Genomic DNA, 22,002 nt, shown 5'->3' with positions numbered 1-22,002 from the left:
GACGTGTTCCTGTGCCACCTACTCTAGGTCACCCTGCCTTGTCAGGGGATTTGGACTGCACCCCCAGAGGTCTCTTCCAACCCTAAGGATTCTGTGATTCTGTGATCTGCCCGGTCTCCCGCAGAGGCACGTGGGGAAGCCCCTGGCAGTCGCCTCCGGGAGCCGGGAATGTTATCCGGGAGCCGGGAATGTTATCCGGGAGCCTGGAACGCTGCCCCGGGCCCGGCCCCGCCCCTCAGGCGCTGGAGGGCGCCGTCCCCGCCCGCCTCAGGCCGGGTAGCGGAGCGCCGAGCGAGCGAGCGAGCGAGCGGCGCCGTGCCGATGCGCTCGCTGCTCGCGCCGACCCCGGCGCCTCCCGGCCGGCACTTCCGTCCTGGCCGAGCCCGCGGGGCGGCGGTGCCGGCGGGCGGGCGGAGCCGGCGCCGCGCCGCTCCTCGTCCGCCGCACAGGTACGGGGCGGGCCGCTCCCCGCTGCTCTCCTCCCTCTGGGACGGGGGGCGAGCGGGGAGGAGGCGGGGCCGCTTCCTGCCAAGCGTCGCCCGGCAGCGGGGGGCCATGGGCGCGGCGGTGAGGGCGCCGGGGCGGGATGGGGAGCGGGACGGGGCTGCCGCCGTGTCCGGAGGGTCTCGGCCGGCCCGAGCCGGCGGCTGCCGCAGGCTCCTTTGCCGCGGGAAGGGCGGGGAGTGGCGGCCCGTGGCGGCTGGAGAGCCGGTGGCAGCCCTGCCCGGGACAGCTGCCAGGCGCTCGGGAAGGGACGCGCCTGGAGCGGGCGAGTGGGCGGGAGGGAAGCCTCAGGGACCATGCTGGACCCTGTCTCCTTCTCTCTTTTGCCTCTGGAGCGGGACGCAGAGTCAAGCAAAGAATCTGCTCAGGTTTCCCGCAGATAGACTTTGGCTTCTCTGTCACCTGGCGCGTCCCTGCTGTGGTGCCAGCTGCTGTCCTGCCACCAAGCATTTCTGCCACAGTCTCCGGAGCGTCGTGGCCAAAGGCAACCTGGAGCTTGCCTTGTGTGTCTCGGGCGAGCAGTTTGTCTGAGCGGACTAAGACGCTGGTTTCTGCCAAAATGATGGGTTTAACAGATGTTCTTCAGTGTTAAAAAACCTTGGCCAGCCAAAGCTCGAGCTCCTTCCTGATGTTTTTTCCATGCTTAGTACAAGTCGTTAACTTTTTGGAGGCAAAAGAAATTTTGCTTTTCTACTCGTTCATTTGTTTCTCCTTCATGTTTATGTAATAATCACTGTTTTGTGTGCTAGGTTAAAGTACTGATCTGCAAGGAACTTTTTATTTAAAGGGGAAGAAACAGGAAGTCTTTGATCTAAAGAACCTTTTGTTTACACTGTTACAGACAGGAGGAGAAAGAAAAGAGGGAAATTGGAATCTTACACAAATCAGAACAGCTCTTAACTTTTCATAAAACCGATTCTTGCTGTATGTTTGTTCAAGATGAGAATTAGGTGCTTGAGGAATTTTGATGAGTAGGAATAACAGTTTTCATACTTAGAAAACTAGCAGTTTGAGAAGTTATTGTGAATTTCAAAAGAGTTCTGTCACTGTTGCTAATGAAATTACTTGGTGAAGACTGTTTCAAACGCATACATACATTTACAGTTTCCTCAGATGTTCGGTAATTTTCTTTGAAGGGTGTAGAGAAAAACAATTACCATGTATCATAGTTTTATGGATGGTCGTGGGTGTGTCTGGAGTGATCAGCGTTTCTTACCACTTTCATGACAGACTCAGTAATCTGCCAAAAATTAAGTGGAAACACTATGAAATCTGATGGTGTGAAATCTGAGGACATAGTTTTAATAGAAACAGTTAAAAATTGAAGATTATGTTAATTGTGTGATGTAATGCTGGTAGGCAGCTCAGCATTGCACAGCCACTTACGTACTTTTTCCTGACTGCCCCCAGAGAGATGGGGTGAGAGGAAAGGAAGAGTAAAAAAAAAAACATTATGGGTTGAGATAAATATTTTTTAAGAAGTGTAGAAAAAAATGGGAAAAGAGAAGCAAACCAAAACAGGTGATGTAAAGATGATCACTCCACACCCAGGTAGATCAATGTCCAGCCAGTTGCTGAGCAAATGCTGGCTAACCAGATAGTCTGGAAAGCGTAAATTTGTTCATGATCACTTCATACCCACTTCTTCTCATTCTTCTGTCCTTCAAATTAATACTGATTTTTCTCCTTAGTGGTACTCCATACTTGTATTGAAAGCAGATCTATTTCCTTTTCATTGGGGTTTTGTTAGGCTAGACAAGTTATGCTTTTATCTTATTTCAGTTCCTAAGATGGGCAGCCTGTTCCTCCATCCTGATAACCCTTGTTTGCCACTTTATGTGAGGGTGATCAGAACTGTATTACATTGTATGTGAAGGCTCACTCATGACTTGTTGTCTGACATTAGTGCTTTTCTGGTTTTACTAAAATTAGTCTAAAACTTTTTTCTCTTTTGTTTTACGGCCACTTCATGTTGGGATTAGCTAAAAATCCACAGGGATAAACTTTCTACCTCTCACTTCTGATCTTGAGGTGAAGAGCTATGAATTTAAGCACACATAATTATTATGGTCTCTAAACATCTGTTATACTCCTCAAGATGTTCTTTTAAAACTGTAATAGGAGTCTTGTTCCAACGTGATAGTAGCTCGTATGAAAAACATGAGCACAATGCAGGCTTCATAATAATACTTAATTTTTCAACTAACCTTAAAATTTATAGTATTATATAATATATTGTATTTACCAGTGTTCTTGCAGACTACTTTTATTGCATTATCCAGTTTTAATATACTGGGACATTTTCAATTTAGAAACAATAGGGAAAGCATTTTTTATGCATGTCTGATGAGGATAATTACTCTTGAGCTGGAAAAAAATCACTAAACAGTTGGGACAAATGGCTGACCAGTGTGTTTTATCTTAAAAAAAAAACATCAAATATCATGTTTACTGTCTGCTCAGCTGGAGAACAGAATTATTTGCATCTCAGTCTACTGAGCTGCTACATTCCTTCTATAGGCTTCAGTCATGCAGTTTTGTTTTCTGTTACTTGTGGGAATAGTTGCATGTGATAAATACTAAAGGGATTGCCATATCATAGACCTCATGAGATAAACAGTCTGGTTTTTGAGACTGGCATCTCAATCTGCTTGTTTCAATCTCCATGTTCTTTTCTGGAAAACTGTGCAAGAAATAGTAAGTATACGTGAGGATGAGGGGATAACTTCTTTGGCTTCCATGCTTGTAACTGGTCATAGGCTCAAATCTGTAGGTTTTAGCAAATCTGTAGTTTTTAGCTTCCCATATTGTGAGCTAGTCTGGTGTGTTTTGCTGAGAAGATGAAGGTAGGCAGAACCACAGTGCTTAAATAGTAGTTCTTCAATAGCACTGTGAGCTGGTCATGGAGATCACTTCTCTCCCAAGCAGTCAAGAGAGTACATGATAGGACCAGTTAGAGCTGTTCAGAAACTCAAGCTGGATTTCTGTTTTGGGGTTGATTGGTGGGTTTGTTGGCCATGTTGAGTGTAGAAATGAAGCAAAACTGCTTTCATAAAGTCTTGATGGCCTCTGGTGTTAATTTTGGATATCAGAAAAGATAAGTAAAATTTGTGAATAAAAACAATTCAACAAAACTCCAAAACCTTTATTTTTTCCCTATAAATGTCACATTCATTTACTGTTGTTGGAAGGCTGTATGTTATGTCCCACCTGACTTTAGCATTTCTTTCAGCTTTCAGACAGAAAACATACAGAAGGAGAAAAGCAGGCAGAAGACAGCAGTAGCCCCGAATGCAGCGAACCAGGAACCATGGATCTGAAATTCACTTCATCAAGAAAATACATTTCCATCAGCGTACCTTCCAAATCTCAAGCTATGTCTCCCCATATCAAATCAGTAGATGATGTTGTAGTTCTTGGCATGAATCTCAGCAAATTTAGCAAACCTGCTCAATTTTTCATCTGTGTTTCTGGAGTTTTTATGTTTTATCTAATCTATGGATATTTACAGGTAAATATTATGAACTTGTGTCTTAGGCCAATTCCTCCTACCCCTTGTCTTTTTCAATAGCATAATAATACAGTGTGTATTTTAATATGTATAGATGTTCAAACTAGATATTTATTGCTAGTCAGCCTTTCAGTATTCAAGAGCAGCAAGTAATATATAATCTAAGTTGCCATTATGGTTCGTGTGCCTTTAAAGTTTAGATCACTTGGACTTTCATAACTTGATCTTTTACTTCTGTGTGCAAGATACACCAAAGTCTTCATTAATGCTGAAACCTTTAGATCTCCCTAAGTTCCATGAGTACTGTACACTTACAGTCATCTTATTTTTCTCTCTGCTCTCAGAACAAAGCTGAAACATGTACTATGCTAATTTGTTAAATAGAGCATAATGTTTATGCCATTTTAGTTATACATTCACCATTCTGCTAATCTTTTCTCTCTTATCTTGAGCAGCTACATTTCTGTTCCCTTTTTAAAATTGTTTTTAAATTCATTGAGTATTCTCAATAAAGCAGTGATTAAAAAACTTGATCATTAAAAGTCATGTTTCTAATACAGTTTTCAAAAGCGCTGATAAGTTTGTTAACATTAAGTTACTTCAAAAGAGTTAGGAGAACACGATCAGTAATTAAAAGCAGAATCTCAAAAGGCAGCTACTAGGTAGTCTTTTGTTTCTATAACTGATACACCTACATAAGTCTTTATGCAGTGTATCTGGTTTTGCATAACAAATTGCTTTGGTTTGAAATATTCCAACAGCATGCAAATTTTTATGAATTCATAAGAGCTATTTTATGTCATCACTAAAAATATTAAGTGCACATTCCTAACAGTTGAAAATTATCAGTTAGCATGTTTGTTAGAGAAAAATTGCATTAAATTTATCCTGAGATATTTATAAAATCTGAATAAAAACGGTCTACTGAAGTAAATGAACAGAAGAACAGCAAAAAGGCAGGCAAGAAGCCATCTGTAATATGAGATAATTACTAATGCATCAAATGTATTGCCCTAATGAATTGATTCATTAATTTTAGTGTATTTACAATAACAGTAAATTTTCTTCTTTCATTTTGGAGAACCTAAATTATCTTTTTTTTTCAATATTTTTGCAAGTTACATGTGGCAGATAAATATACTTAATAACCAGCAACTGCAAAGGCTAGATTTGCATGTACATGAAGGAAAAAGGTCTGTTGATTTTTTTTTTTTTTGTCCATTTAATATTTTGGTGTATGTACATGACTTTGGTGGGTTTTTGTTTTTATAGGAATTGATATTTTCAGTGGAAGGTTTTAAACCTTTTGGTTGGTACCTCACTTTAGTGCAATTTGGATTTTATTCCATTTTTGGACTAATAGAATTGCAGTTGATTCAGGACAAAAGAAGAAGGTATGTGTTTTTCCAAGCATTTTACCCACTGTCCATGAAATTAGAAGTCTTTGATGCTTACTGTAAATTTAATTTCTGTTTTTTGAGTGTGAATACTATGAGGCATTGCTAGCAATTCTGTAGATAAAAGGAAGTTAATTTGCTGGATGATGTTAGAGAGTATTTTAGAAGCACCCACTTGGATTTCAGACCTGTAAGTAGTTCTGTTGACTCTGTTGTCACTGTCCTGCTTACAGAACATATTGTATCCTTAAGGTGGCTGATAGAAGCTGACTCACATATGTGTTGTTTGGGATTATCACATCTAAAATAGAGCCAGTGCACTTCACAGAACTTGAAGCCATCTGTCAGTGAATATGTTTTCCTCAAATATTGGCGCCTCCTCAACCACAAGTTCCTCTAACTTGCTGTGCATCTTGGAGAATGTCATAGGTCTGCTGTCTGCTTACTCGGTGGAGCTGAGTGGGTTTGCTTCAAAGGATGTGCTGAAGTGTTGTGGTTGTCATTTAAGACACCACTCATAACACTCTGCCACAAAACTGTTCTGTATTTTCACTGCAGTTGACCAAGGAGATTTTTGTGTTGAATCCCATGGAAATGGGATATTTTCTGACTCAGTGTAGCCATTCTGTGGCCTGTCATGGTGTACATGAATTTTAAAGTTGCCTTATGTTCTAGTTGAACATATGTAGTTTTCCTTACCTGCAGTCAGCCTTGGATGATTACTAGTTTTAGATTATAAAATGATTTTTTAGCCAAACAATATAATTTTGATAAATTATTTCTTTTATTTTAAACACTGACAGCTTATATTTCAAGTTATCTGACTTCTTGAGATGAATCAGGTAATATTGCACAGTTACCTTTTGGGTTACTTATATTTATAGGATTTTATTACCAGTTGGTAATGCTTGCAGAGAATTAACCTTCAAGTAAGTTGTGTTGGAAATGTAGATCTGAAATACATTTTATTTTCTATAACCTAGACATCTTCTTGTAGACATGCAGAAATCCATATTTCTTAAATTTAAATTTTTTCTTGCATGCCTCAGTATGTGTACATCACATAATGAGTTACAAATAAGACAGGATTGCAGCAAGGCAGCTCCTTATGTTCTTTGTGTGGTTCTGAGTATGCATGAAAAATAGCTGAACATATGCACAGCAATAACTGTAAAAAAATCACAAAGTGAGCACAAAAGTAACTGTTGGGTCATCTGTTGTTGGGTAGTAATTCCGTCAGATTGTGAACATAACGTCTGAAAGTGTTCAACAGGCCTCTCTGTTCATGGTATCTGAATCACTGCTCTCTTAGTTTCATTGAGTTTCATTTAAAAATAGTACTTTTTTCAACTTTCTTAGTTTAAAAAATGTCAAGGTTTACACGAAAATTTCACCAAAGAAGTTGTCACACTGACTTGTGACAGAACTAAGATGCAGGTTATCTCAGTATACCAGTCTTCTGCATTTCCTTTGACCTGAAACCTTTGTCTTGATTCTTGTGTAAGTAACATGCCTTCTCAGAAGGAGGTTAAAGCATTACTTCTCGAATATTTCATGAGCCATGAAGTTTTTATTATCTTGTATTTGTGCTCTTTATTTGCAGTAATTGAAAGAAATGAAATATGAAGTCAGACATTTTTGTGCATTTTTAAGTTTCTATGAAGTGAAATTCAGTGAGAAAGATGTTGTTGCATTACAAAAGTATTTCTTTACCTGAATTTTCCAAGCTAAACCTCCTCTAGATGAGTCTGTAATGCCAAGATTTGTATCTTTATGTTTTGTAGAATTCCTGGCAAAACCTACATGATAATAGCATTTTTGACAGTGGGAACTATGGGTTTGTCTAATACCTCTTTAGGATATCTGAATTACCCTACTCAAGTCATCTTCAAGTGCTGTAAGCTGATTCCAGTTATGATAGGTGGTGTTTTTATACAAGGTAAGTGTTAGTCTTGCTATTAGATGATTTTTTTTAATTGTTTCTTTGGGAGGCAGTCATAGATGGAATCTTGTACTTTTTTTAATTCCTCTGGTAGAATTTTTCCTATGGAGGAAAAATGAGAATGTCTGAAGCATCTTCTGAGAAAATGTACAAATATAATTAGATCAACAGAAAATATGGGGAAAGACATTCTATGGGTCACTTGCAAAACCTCATTTTTACACAAGCTTTCCTAATTTTTAAGTGTAAGTTTATTTTCTAAACAAAAACACTTCATAAATGAAACAAATTCAATATTGAAATGGACAACTTGAAATAGAAAAAAAAAATCCAACCATGAGTTGTGAAGAAAATCGCTACTCTTCTTTGAAAAGATTAATTCCTAAATTTTGATTAAATGTTTAATCAGAAATGCACCTGATTTAGCGTGTATCTGGCTAGTCCTAGAGTCATGGTTCATATTCCAATAAGAGAAAATATAATATGGAGAAAAACAGAAAAAGGTTGTGGTTATGTGAATAAATATACTCAGTGTTTCTGAATTTAGAAGGGTCAAGCATATAATAAGTTTTTGTTCAATACACAAAAATTTAATCAGTAAAGCTCCACATGGACAGGTATTATGAAACAAAATGTAGAATGCTGTATTTCTGTTTCTGTAGGTAATTCTGGCCTTCTGGTTGAAAAACAGCTGAATTTTCAGAGTAGATTCCAACTCTACATATGTACATGCCTACACAGTATTTACCTTTTATTAGGAGTAATTGTTTTTCATTTTAATGCAAAGTGACTGGTATTTCCCTAAAGCTTTGTGAAACTTTTTGTGTTGTAGTAGTTTGTAGTCTCAGAAGCTATTTTTTAAATATTATTGTTTAAAAAATTCAGTTCAACCAAGTCTCCTTGGAAGCTTATGTTCAAAGTTCAGCTTTTGAGCAAAGAATACATTATTTTAAGGAAGATATACTAACCCCTGCTTTTTCATGTCCTTACTTTCTTTTTCCATTCCCCTCCACAACCCGTCTCTCCCAAGCTATAAGACAGTGTAGGATTCTTGGAATACCAAAGTTGTCTGTTAGTGTTTGGTATTCACGTCCTTCTCATCAGTAAAGGCAGCCAACATGTCTTGTTTGAGGGTTAAGTATTAAGAAACATCTGGGCTGTCCTGAAGTTGCCAAGGGAATGCTTTGTCAGAGAGAATGTGCTTTGTGTCAGTGCTGTAACTGTGAACTCAAACCAAAGTTGATCACAAGAATCAGGTATTCCCCATTAGGATCCTCCTCCCCTGTAGTAGGAATTTCTGCTCTAGAAGAAACTGAGTCTAGTTGTGAAAGACCAGAGTATTGAGTCTTCTGTTTGAGTAGGAGAATGACATTTAAGCAATGTTTCCTTTGTCTTCTAGTCCGTTAAACAGGATAAACAAAATTCAGAGTGTGCTAATAGCCCATTCTTGCTGTTTGTATTTTGTAGGAAAACGTTACAATATTGTAGATGTGTCTGCTGCCCTATGTATGAGCCTTGGTTTAATATGGTTTACTTTAGCTGACAGCACAGTTGCACCAAACTTCAACTTGACAGGTAAAGACATTATATTTTAGATTTTAAGAAAATGCTTGGGTTTTCCTACAATAAGCATTCCAGAGAAGTTCTGAGTTCTTGCTGGAGTGCCTTCAGGTATTCTACTGAAAATACAAGTTTCATTGTAGCTTTGCTCTAGCAGAACTCTGTGGCAGAAGAGGCGTTTATTCAAAGTGTAAATTCTTAGGTTCCTAAGATTTCCAGAAACCACACCCTCTTGATCGAAATGTCTCATGTATTCTCAAGAAAGACTTACCCCCAGTATATATATATTAAAATAAATATGACAAAATCCATTTGGAACATTTTACAACTTAAGAACATAAGTTGTCTTTTCTAGTTAAATTTTTAAGTATTTTTCCATTTCAAAACCATTTTCTTTATATTAACAGATGATCACAGTCAGATTTGCTGTAATTTTTAGGTGGAGTTCTCACATTTTAACCTTTTAATACTATCTAAAATCAGAAGCAAAGCAAGGATTTTAACCTGCTTGGAATTAAAAACTTAGTTGGATTTCTTTGTCAAATGACAAATGGTAACTGAATTCCTGAGTTCATTTCAATGATTTGTGTAGAACTGTTTCCATGCAGATTTCTTTCAGAACTAATTTGGGTCCAGTTTTTCCAATTGTTTTTACTCACACTTTACATCCAATAAAACACTGCTGGTCCTATCTGTGGCTTTGCTGCTGCTGCTTCTGCTCAACACTGCCACAATGGTGGAACAATTCTCCTCACACTCCACACTGTGTAATGGGCATAAGATTAACATTTTTCTTGTCCCCACATTACTCCTCTCCATGTGCACTGCTGCTTCAAGTTCCAGGTAACCTTTTCATCTTAGTCCAGTGCTGAACCATGCATTTTTCCAGTGGTGTGCCTGGGCCATTAAGCACATCTGGAACATGAATCATGGTGGAGATTGCCCATGGAGACATGCATCCATCACCTTACAGAGTGAAATTGCTGAGCTGGAGCTGTTACTATATCTTTGGACCAGAGCTGAATCCATGCAGATGAGATATCTATATTTTTAGCATTGCCAGTATTATTCATGTTAGCATGGCTTTTCCATTGAGTTATACCTTTTTCAGTGCCTGATAATCTTGAATGATGAAGAGACCTGGTAAGTCTAGCCTTGGAAAGTAAATTATTCCCAAACTAAAAACACTGGTTTAAAGTTCTTGCCAAGAAAAGACCACCTTAAACTTCATGGGCCTTAAAAATGTTAAATCTTTCACCTCTGACTGTAAGAACATTGGATTATGAAAATAAAACACTCCTTGTTTCTAGTCTTCTAGTTTCTTCCTGCATGATCTTTTAAGGAACCAAGACAAGAGCAGGTTTTGATTTGCATTTTGATGATTAGTATCTGCTGTAATGTTTTATAATTAGGAAAAGTTCATAATTAAATGCAACAGTCATGACAGTTTGTAGGTTGGGAAATGAATTGTGCCTGCCATGACTAGAGTTACCAGTTTTTTGTTTTCAGAAACCTGATTACAGTAGTGACTGCATAATGACTTTGTTGTGAGCATAAATGGTAACCTAAAACTGTGGAGTTTGTACCTGAGAAGTAAGGGTTTTTTTAAACAATGTTTCAGTAATTGAAGATTTCGACTGTCAATCCTCTTGCATTTGTTTTACCATTACATCTAACATTTCTATTTGCCTTCGTCAGGAAAAAAAATAATGTGGGATTACCTATTCAAAAAGAGTATTTTCTCTGGTTATTTATCTTCATTAACTGATTGCAACTGATATTCTGTCACTCTTATTACTACAAAAACTACAGCTGGCTTCTTTATAGCAATGTCTGGATGTTCCCATCAAGCTTAGAGACACACAGTGCTCAGGGGTTAATTGGTGGAGGGAGAGTGGAGGTAGGCACTTCTTCGTACTGGTGTCATGAAATATTTTTGCTGACATTTAGGATATGTTATAGGGGAGAGGGCTTATTATTTTTCTATTCCTTGGACTTCTTGCCACCATTTTGCTGGTGAATATTCTGAAGAGGTTTTATTTTTTGTTTGTTTTAATAGGTGTGGTCCTAATATCCCTTGCCCTCTGCGCAGATGCAGTTATAGGAAATGTACAGGAAAAAGCTATGAAGTTGCACAATGGTTCTAATTCAGAAATGGTAAATACCACATTTGCAATTTTAAAATAACATGTTTTATCATAGGCAAGGCCTGCCTTGACAAAGCATGGGACTTACTGTGCTTTTCTCTTGCTTATGGAAGGGAAAGCTCTTGGTGTACTGTTCTTGAGGTTTTCTGTTTGTCTCAGGACTTCTGATTTTTCTGTTTCATTTTTAACTTTTCAAGGGTGCTGCTTTCTGTGTGTAACTTCAAATGTATATTGTAGCTACAGAAACACTCATTTCTATCAACAATTCCTTTGTCTACCCTGCAGGCCTGAGATCATTGTAGTGTTTTTTGTATGATCATGTGCATCTCTGAAAAATAGACCCTGCTCTTCTGGTGTAGTTGCACATGTGCTGCATGGAACGGGTTGCTTTACTTTCTTGCTATACTTTATATTCTGGAGTGTGCTAGCACTTGGGAGGCAGGTTTTTTAAAATCTTTTGAAATCTGTAAAACTCTGGGTGAATATTTTTGTTCCTGATTCAGTGAAATACAATTGTGAAAATGTCTTGCGCAGTTTCTTTAATATACTTACCTGGAATGTGGATTATCTATTCATATGATCTGAAGTTATTTTTCTTTTTAGACAAAACTTGTTTGAATTTGGCATATTTTTCTCTGAAGTTGAGTAAATAAGTAAATCTTTTACTATTAACAGCATGATATGAATATGCCACAGGTAAAAAGTTACTGAAATTTGTTTTCTATATTTGGCATGTATTTGATATTTAACTAGAAAAATCTAATTTCTCACAAGAATATCTTCAAAAATAGAGAAAAAGTTAGGAGGCATCTTCATTTAAGGCTAGAAGTGATTCAGGATGGCTCAAGAAGTTTGAGCTACAAGTTTCTGGGAAGTGGAAGAATATATACCTAAAAGTATTACTGTATCCTTGTTTTTATTCTTGTACTTTTTCTTAGTGTTCAATGTTGCCTGCTACCGGGGGCAGAGATTTAGCTACATGACCTGGTGCAGCCTTCTTTAGTTGTCATTTCCAAAAATGACAACTAAAATCTGAAACATATCCAAAATCTGAAACTGAAGTACAATCTGTAGCTGTTTTCTTGCCCGCTTTGCATTTGACAGTTGTTGCTGCCTTACCTGCTGTCTCCAGGATTTTGCTTTTTATTCTGCATTAGTCTGACAAATGTTGGTGTTCATACTGTATACTCATGTTACTTGTAGAGAATGAGTGTAATGGTTTAGGATATAAAGATTTTGTTTGTGGTTTAGACATCCCACTTAAGGATTTTGTTCAGAGAATTTGGTGCAGGAAGTTTGGAAGTAAACAAGCAGAATTTTGGAAGTAATTTTCTATACTTGAACTGTGGATAAAAATTGAATTGGAATTGGAGATCATATTTAATGGACAGTGATCTGGAAATAAAACTGAACAATAAAGGAACCTGTCATCCACAGGGTCTCTCTTACTCTTTCAAATTTGGAAATTGCCGTGGATTTAAGCAATTGTGAAAAGAAAAAAGATCTTTTGTGGCTGAAACGATAATCACTGTTCTGAAAGGTTGTACCTGATTTTTGCCGTGTGTAATTTTATGGAAGCGACATATATTACACTGCGTAACAAGGAAATAGCAATGTAGTGCTTATTCCTGGCTGTGAAAAGTGAAGCCTTTGGGTACTTAGGGAGACAAACTGGATGGAAGAACTAGGGTCTGACTTCTGTTTGTATAAACAGTGTAAGTAAAAGCTCTGAGTTAAGTGTTTGAAAGCAGGTCTGCTCTTTAAACATGGGTGCATCCTTCTTTATTATAGAGCAGTGATAAGTGGTCTATTGTCTCATGGAATTGCTAACAATTTTTAATAATTTTTTCTCAATAACTGAGAACAAGACAGAGTTTTGAAAGCACAGTAGATCAGCACATTCTAGCCAGTAATGTGTCAAATATTTCTATTGACAAGAAAAGGCTACTAAATGTTGCCCAAATAGCCGAATGGTGATGGATGGAGAGTTTCAGTTTCTACTTCTGTGGCTCAGTGTGGGAAAGGATAGATGAAGATTGTTTTGTTGCTCAGTGCACCTATGAATTGAGTAAGGGTGCAGACAAAATAAAGAGCTTACCTGTTTCTTGAGTGTTCTGAGCACTTGACTAGGCCAAAACTGGTCATATTTGGAAATTCTACATGCTATAACCATGATGCATGTGTGCCATGCATGTGAACTGAAGTGACACAGATGAAACTTACGTGACACTTCTGGTGATTCTGTGCTACCCTTTATACATTTAATGTAATGTGGGTGTTTGCTGGATAAGCAGCAGAAAATGAAATATGTGTAATATGTTCTTCGGACTATTAAATTGCATAGTTGTGGGGAGTTTTATTTAGGCTGTAAAATCCTGAACCTGAAGGATTAGCCGCAGTTGACACTGACCTCAGGATATTAACTGACTAGCTTTCCCAACTTCTAATGTTGTTGTGGGTAGGAAGAATGTGTCTAACACTTAATGTTGACTTTTCACTGTACATCAACGATTATATAAATGCTAGTAAAAATATCATTAGACCCTTCAAATTCAGCTCTGAGTTGCTGAGCTATTAATAAAAGATGCCAAGCATCTAAAAGTATTTTTAGATGCCAAGCATCTAAAAGCATTTAATTCTGCCTTTTTGTATAGTATCACCTAGTAATTATTTTCTCTTACACTATTCTAGGTTTTGTATTCCTATTCAATAGGTTTTGTGTATATTTTATTTGGATTAACATGCACTAGTGGATTAAGCCCTGCAGTAACATTTTGCTCAAAGGTAGGTGTAAAGATTTCTCTTTTGCTATGAAGAACCTCAGTGGAAAACCTTGCTCTGTGTGATTCATAAAATCGTACCACTTCTCTCTGTAAAGTTCTATTTTCATCATGTAAACTGGTTAATTTATGTAGTTCATACAATAAGCAAGTTTTTCCAGTCTTTGATATGTTAGGGTAACATTTTGAAAAGCAACTAAATCACAGGACTCGATTTATGAGCTTATAATTTCATTATTATTTTTCCATTATTTAACTAAAATTAAATAAGGATTTTTGCATGAATGCATTGTTGAACAGCTTATTATTGCTCAAGCAGTTGATTAAAGTCTGTAGTTTTATGTCATTTTGCAATACCTCAGGGTTTGTTTTACATTTTCCTAACCGGCTTTTTTTATTGTTGCAGCATCCAGTTCAGACTTACGGTTATGCATTCCTTTTCTCCCTGACTGGGTATTTTGGTATATCCTTTGTTCTGGCTTTGATTAAAATCTTTGGTGCCCTTCTTGCTGTAACAGGTATGAACAAACGATATTTTTACTGCCTTTGTATAAAAACAAAGTAATCCTATTCTGTTATTTAGGACAGAGCTTTTGAGAATTGTTCTTACTCTGGCTTTTTTTCTGTTCTTTGTGCTGACTGACTTGTGTAGCATGGATCTTCACATGGTAGAATGTGTTTGAGATCTTGATTCTTTTTGTGCCACAGTTTCAACTGTGAAGAGCCTATTAAGTGAACGTGCATATAGTCCGTGCTGTGTTTTAGTGCAGAAGCAAACACTTCTAAATGGAGGAGTTGAAATTGAATCACAGAATCATTTGGGTTGGAAGGAACTTCAGACCATGTTGTTCCACTTCCCCTGCTGTTGACAAGGACACCTTCCACTAGACCAGTTTGCTCAAAAGCCCCATTCAACTTGGGGCTTCCAGAGATAAGGCAGACACAGCTTCTTCGGACAATCTGTGTCTCACCACTCTGACAGTGAAGAGTTCCTTTGAAATGTCTAATGTAAAGCAACTCTCCTTCAGTTTAAAGCCATTCCCCCTTGTCCTGTAATAACATGCCCTTGTAAAGAGTCCCTTTACAGCTCTCATGCATACCCCCTTTAGTACAGTGAGGTCCTATAGGGTGTCCCTAGAGCCTTCTGGGGAGGCTTTCCAGGTTGAACAATCCCAAGTCTCTCAGCCTCCCTTCATAGGAAAATACAGAAAGGAAAAGATGTGTATTAATTGAAATGTAAAAGGAAAAGTAAGGATGTTCTAGAAAGGCATAGTAGGCAGTGACATTGTTTCTAAGCACATGAAACTACAAACATTAGTCACAAGGGCCTGATGGGGGGAAGGTGTAGCAAGATGTCATGTAGCTCCTTTCCTTTCTTCTTTTAAAAGACACCCTGTTTTCTGTCATGTGAAGCTCTACTTCATTCACAGTAGTGGAAGGGAAAATACATAATTGTTCTCTGACTGACCTGAGAGTTGCATGCTCTGATTTCCTATCAGTTATTTCCTCTGCAGCATATCAGTTTCGTATTTGCTTTTGACCAAGTTCAGTAGCTCTTGACTGGAAATTGACCCAGAGGAGAAGGTTTCATTTATTAAAATACCTCTTTAAAAAAAAAAGTCTCACTGTACCAAAAAAAAGTTTAAAAATGCCGTAGAATAGTAAACCTTTCCCCAGTTTTCTTATGCCTGACCTTGACAATTCTACCATTTGAGCCCTTTCTGTCTTGCCTGTAGCGATATGAAAATGTTTATTGTTCCTTGGAAGAACACCACATTCATTACTGTCCCTCCCAGCTCCCCCATCCACCCTCCTCCTTCTTGAGGGGAGTGGGGTGAAAGAGTTTAATGAAAATTGTATTTCTATTAGCAGAATGAGAAATTATCAGACTTAATTGGGAAAAAGAAGAAAAGGCACTTAATTTAGAAGGAAATGGTTACATAAATATTTTAATTAATAACTGATTTGAAAGAACAGAAATAATTGTAATTAGAAAAACTGAAGTAATTTAACCATTTTTTAAATTATTCATTTGTAAACTATTTTCTAATTAAAACTCAATTTTCTTTTTCATTCTCCTTTAATTTTTCATGTAATAGAAAATAATTTTATTTGATGTGCATAAATTTCTTAAAATGTAAAAAGAAAATTATTACTAAGAAGTTGAAGTTGGGGCAGATGTAGCAGTAGTGAAGGCTGTTTCTTCTACTATAAAACCCTCTTAAGTGAATATTTGTTTGTAGGGTAGAGTTGGGAAGAATGAAACTTGCTTTTCTAGCCAAAGTACTGTGGAAATACATCACTAGTCATTGGTTCCTTCTGCCATTGTGTTGCAGTAAGATTAATTTGGATGTAGTTATACAAATAGGACTTTGCAGTATGGTATAGTTAAAAGAACTTCATGGTAAGCAAAATATTTTCTGATAATAAAAAAATATATTCTCTAGGTGCAGACCTACTGCTCCATGTACTGGGGTCTTTCTCAAGTGAGAACCTGTGGCACCATATAGAATAATACCTTCTCAGGCCCTTAGCGTCCACAGCTAAACTGGTGTGCCTGGCTTCATTCTTTGTTTTTAGACATTTCCTACAACTTTCACTCATTTATTGATTTTCTTTCAGTGATAAACTACATAGGTTTCCTGGTACACAATTTGCTAGTAATGCTTTATCTTTGTTTATTGCAGATAGCACTGAAATTGCAAATAATTGTTGGAGCTATAGTTTATTTCGGAGCAACCAAAGAGTTTGTCTGTATTTTGGAAACAGGATTGTGTTCTCCACTCTTCTTACTACTTGGTTCTTTTTAGTGAATAGATCACATGTAGAAGAATGTCTCTTAGTGGTTTTGAGGGAAACTTCTTAATGCAGTGATTGAAGTCAAGGCATCCTTGGTCTCTTAGGCTTCTAAGCAAAATTGTAATTCCCTGCTCTGTTAGGGAAATTTTTAGTAACTTCAAAAAAATGGTGAGAGGATAATCCCATTCCACTCAAAAATAGAGCCCACAACACCACGGAGTTGTAATAACATGAGGTGGAAATGGCAAGATATTTGACCTTTGGTCTACATCCAAGCTTAAACAGATGAGTTTATATCATCAGTTACTTGCATGTTGCTCTCAGAGATGGTGGATTGATTAGCATGAAGTTATTGAATAGTAAGTCTTATTCTGGAAATTTCCTTGCTGCAGATAATGTGACTGGAGGTGGTACTACTGGCAAAGTGTACTTGTTTCCAAAAATTGAATGGTTCAAGTGCTGTTTTGTGTAGCACTGGTGCATCTGCAGTGTGTGTTTGCACCAAGGGTGTGATCATCTTTTTAGTGAGACAATTATTTTATGAGGTTACTTGCTAAGCTTTTGTTATGTTCTTTTGTTGTAACTGAATTCTTAAAGAGGTTAATACTTGTTTTCCTCTGTAGTAACAACAGGAAGAAAAGCAATGTCCATTGTGCTTTCTTTTTTGTTCTTTGCAAAGCCATTCACATTACAGTAAGTATATAGTTTTTTTGTGGTTTACAAAGTATTTTATGAAAAATTATATTATTCATCATGGAAATATAATGACACTTATTAATCATATTCCGGGTTTAATGCTTGTCTTTTTATATCTTCTAAAAATGTTGGCAATCTATTGTAAATATTGACTGGTTTGTTGATGCTAGTCATACTAGAGCAAAGAGTTTACATTTTTCTAAAGGTCTGAAAGACAACAAAGAAAATTAATCATAATATCTAGTGCTTATGATACATTATAAATTGTTTGGGTACTTTCTCTGTGTTGGAAAATTTGTGTAAACAAAGGGATTTTCTCCTTTATGGTATTGTTCCTGCTTTTATAACTCAGATTTGAATTCTGAGCTAGCCCTTTTGAATAACTGTATTATCTTGATATATTAAATTGCCAAATGTTTGAGCTTGGGTTTATTGCCTTTTTTTAAATATTAAGAAAGGGCTTACATTGAAAAATGCAGATAAGTTGCTACTTTGATTTTAATTGCTTCAGGTTTGAAACAACATAAAATTCTATTTTATTTCTATATACAAATTGATTTAAGAAAAAAGCTTGCATGCAAATCCCAAATTAAATTTACCCCAGCTAAAAATATTGAGGCTTAAAAGAATGGAGAGCTGAAACAAAAATGTGCCTACACTTGGAAATATGGCATAAGGCACTTAGTGAGAAAATGTTTTGGACCAGTAACAGGTAGTATAGCTCTCATAACCATAGGAAATAAAAACATACTAAAACCCCTCAGGATAACTTTATTCATGTGAGAAAGAACAGATACTGTTTAGTTATTATTTAGTTTATAAATGCATTTCAATAAGCTCTTCAGCCAGGACAGGAAAAAGAAGGGTGGAAGGATAGTAATAATAAAGATTCAGGGAAATTCTGTCTCAGAGCCCATTGATTTTTGGAGGATTTTTCTTCATCTCTTTTCTTCTTAACATGAGGTTTGTTTAATCCACAAATATTGGTATGTAATTGCTACAGATAAAGTGCTAATGGTAACTTTTTTCCTCTCCTCTGTCTCCCCTCTAGGTACGTGTGGTCAGGCTTACTGGTTGTCCTTGGTATATTTCTTAATGTTTACAGTAAGAATATGGACAAAATCAAACTGCCTTCACTGTTTGGTCTTTGGAAAAAAAGTGTGGAAGAAAGAAAATCAAGGACGTTGTCACAAACTGTATAGACAGTGCTTCATGCCTTGTCTAGACTTTGACTTGCTATCTTTATTGGAACAGTCTTCAACAGATTCACTTTCCAAAGGGAATGTTATTAAAACCAAAGGAGCTGAAGGCGTATTGTCTGCTTGCAGACTGCTATAAATGCACACTTTCTTGAGCCCTTTCTTCAGAGCACTTGAATTCATCACAAATGGTGTTGTAGGCCATTGTCAGATGGTTTTATCAGCAATGAAGGACAACAGCTCCTGGCAAACTGCTGAGAAGCTGCACTCAAGTGGGACACAGTAAAAGACTAGTTTGGGCATTTTAATAATATTGGCCATGTGGCTGATCTGAAATTAGTGGTTCTTTGTTAATTGTCTAGGTGGGGTAATTTAAATGTAATACTGTACTAATCACCAATTAATTGACCAAATTGTGAATTTAAAGGTGGAAAGTTTAGAATACAGTATGTTGTCACTCTTTTACATTTTAAATAAAAATGTTGGGGTTTAAGTTATTGTTTAGATCATCACAGAACTTGATATTTATTGTAATAATTGAAATTTTTATTGAAATCCTAGTGTTACTCTTTGAGTATTGCTTGCAAGTCACAAATCAGAGATTGAGTTTGTGCAGTCAACACTGATGCTTTAGCTAGGGGGAAATGAGCTTTTAGGCCTGAATGAGGTGAGATGGAAACAGTGGGGTAAGAAACTGTTATTTGCTTAATCTGTGGAGAAATACATAATTTTTAGTGGCCTGTGACCATCTCTCATAGTGGTATAAAGAGACATGAAAGTTCTTAAATTTATATCATCATATCAAAATTATTCAATTTCAGTATTGGGGTAATGTGATTGGAATATGTATTATGTCAGTCTGTGTGGTCTTCTGATGAAGTTAAGAGGATTAGGGTACAGATTACAGTTTTCTTTCCTCAGTGACAGGAGGAGACAATGTGCTACCAGTCTGTCTTTTTCATCGTGAATTTAGGAAGACTAAGTCCATTTATCGCTCTTTCTTTTATAGTCAACTTGCTTTTGAATCACTTGCCATCTCTTTCATATTATATATTTAACAGCAGCACTTTAAAAATACTAATCACCTTACAAATCATTGTTCTTACATGGTCATGGCTTTTTTGTTATTTTGTCCCTTAGATGCATCTTGGTGTATATTCTTTCAATTTAGACAAAAATTAATTAGATGATAGAAATATATAGTCAGAAAAAACATACAAAGAATTTAAAAATCTCACAGGATGGCCTTTTGTCGAAAATACTAGTTGATGAAAATACTCGAGATATAAAAAATGTTTTTCAGACACATTGGAAGAATTGCTGTTCAAAGGAACTTGTAATCAAAGCACAGACACAAAATGTGCCTTAAATTTTTCTAATTAATTTGGTAGCTTGCATCTGCCATGTTAAATATGTTATGGAATAGAGCTTGGAATAACAGCCAGCTGAGCATGATGGCATGAACAAGAGAAGAGCTGTGCTGACATAACTGCACTGTTCCCAGCACTGATACTTCTCTGGGGCGTAAGAAAAGCCTCTCAACACATACAAACCGGCTATTGCCAAATTGGGAGAACTTATTGCATGGAACTGTTTTGGGTTTTAAATTCCCAGTGGCTGCATGATTGATTGTGTCCTGGATGAGGTGGAGAAGTGAGAGTTTGATGAACAGATACACCTTGAAAGAGACCGATGGCCATGGCTGTCCATATTCATGTTGCAGCCAAAGTTTTATGGTAAGGTATGATAAAGCATTCCAATTTCAAATTTGGTGTAAGAGTGCATTTGACCAAGTCAAGGGGATTGATACACTTCTTTCCCTGTAATATTTATCAACTCTTACATTCCTTTGCATTCTTTTCACTAAATGAAGTTGGTCTTTCCAGAGAGGTCAGGATAATTTTACAGTCCTTGTTCTGCCATCTGTAAACTCTACCTGTTGCTAAATTTTATTAACCTTCAAGAAAACAAATTTGTGAAAATTAGAAATATATTCAGAAAGTCATAGTAAATGTAATTCATTTGGCATCTGTTTTATTTAAATAGATGAGAAGTCAATCACTAAGTTTCTGACTAGAATTCAAATGTAGTATATATGTTTCTGGATGGTTAATATAATCCAGTTTTGTCTTTAGAGAGAATAGTAATCACAATAATTCACCTTTTAATTTATTTTCTATTGTATACAGGACTGAGATAATGAGCTATCATTAGGGAAAGTTTTGATTTATTTTCTTAATAATTTTCTTAACTGTAGAAGTCTATGTTTTGTTTTACTGGTGTACTTCAAAATTATTTTTATATGTAAATGGATGTTGTAGGTTTACTGTTAATAGCATAGAACTATTAATAGCATAGATTTAAGAGTTAGCCCTTTATTTTCATATGTGTGAGTCTAGTACTTGCCAATCAACAATATGTATGTTAAAAAAAATGCACACACAAGTTAGACTAGTTCATAATTTTCCACACATCATGGTCTGTGCAGTTTCATGCTTTCTTTAAGAAAACCTTCATTTTGGTGAATTGTTGTTTGTGGGGTTGTGGGGTTTTTTTAATAAGCTTCATAGTGCATGCAAGTTAGAAAACCTTACAAACCTGCAAGTGTTCTTACTACAAAATTTTGGGGTTGAGTCTTCTGTACTGTATATGTATGTTGGTTTTGTGTTGTCTATGAAATATGAATAAGGGCTTGTCCACAAAGTAACTGTAAATTATTTATTTTTTGTGTAAGAGCACTTATATTGGGATGTTAGTTAACCCTTCCCAGTGTTGAAGGCTGGTCACAGTAACTATTGCAATTTATACTTACTGTTTCCTGGGCTCTGCAGTAGGCATGGTGAAACAATAAGAAAAAAAAACAATCAATTCTCTCACCAGGAAATTTATTATCTAAATATAATGTGAATTAATTGCTTCTTATTCTTGTGCTATATAACTTTTTCCTCTCTCTAAAAAAATCTATGATGTAGGAATCAGTTATAACAGCATTGAAATTCTGAGTAAAATTTTAAGTCTGACCAGCGTCTCCATTGAAGTCAGCAATCTACCTCTGTGATGCTTTCTTCTGCCTCCTTTGGATAGCTGAGGGAGCTTGGTTGCTTTCATATTACACTTTTGCATTTGTGTGGCATACAATGAAGTGCAGTGGATTTCTTGCAGTGGATTTAGTTCTTCAGTATCAGCAGAACTGCTGATTATGCAGATACCTTTGTGGGAATGCAAGCATGGAAGAACTAATGTCCTGCCCTCCAAACCTGCAGTGTTTCCTCATCCTACATTAAACTGGTTCTCTTCATCTTGTTTTACCCTTCCTGTACTTCAAACATACCAAACATTTTAAGCTAAAGCTTGGGCTTTATATAATTCCTACTTGTCTTCTGTACTTCCTTACTTGTCTTTCTTCCTTTTGGATGTGAAGTCCCTTTTCAACATGCTCTTTTTATGCACTATGGATTGTTTCAGGT

General features: G+C 36.8%; 1 protein-coding gene across 2 annotated transcripts; it reads left to right on the top strand.

Moving 5' to 3' along the window:
- Window positions 1-379: 379 nt before the first annotated feature.
- Window positions 380-19,030, top strand: SLC35B3 (solute carrier family 35 member B3). 2 transcript variants are annotated; one of them, XM_021534521.4, is made up of 10 exons: window positions 380-449; window positions 3,737-4,015; window positions 5,288-5,409; window positions 7,197-7,351; window positions 8,822-8,929; window positions 10,974-11,071; window positions 13,753-13,845; window positions 14,248-14,359; window positions 17,264-17,333; window positions 18,388-19,030. In XM_021534521.4, the coding sequence occupies exons 2-10, from the start codon at window positions 3,815-3,817 to the stop codon at window positions 18,536-18,538; spliced, it is 1,110 nt and encodes a 369-aa protein (XP_021390196.2). In that variant the 5' UTR covers window positions 380-449; window positions 3,737-3,814; the 3' UTR covers window positions 18,539-19,030. The 2 variants fall into 2 exon arrangements, with proteins under 2 accessions (XP_021390196.2, XP_021390185.2); XM_021534510.4 differs by having other exon boundaries at window positions 380-567.
- The last annotated feature ends 2,972 nt before the right edge of the window (window positions 19,031-22,002 follow it).

The sequence above is a fragment of the Lonchura striata genome, chromosome 2 (genome assembly GCF_050655825.1).
Source record: "Lonchura striata isolate lonStrDom1 chromosome 2, ASM5065582v1, whole genome shotgun sequence".
In the NCBI taxonomy this organism is placed as follows: Eukaryota; Metazoa; Chordata; class Aves; order Passeriformes; family Estrildidae; genus Lonchura; species Lonchura striata.
The sequence above is the reverse complement of the archived record's forward strand: the minus strand, read 5'-3'. Positions and strand labels throughout refer to the sequence as shown.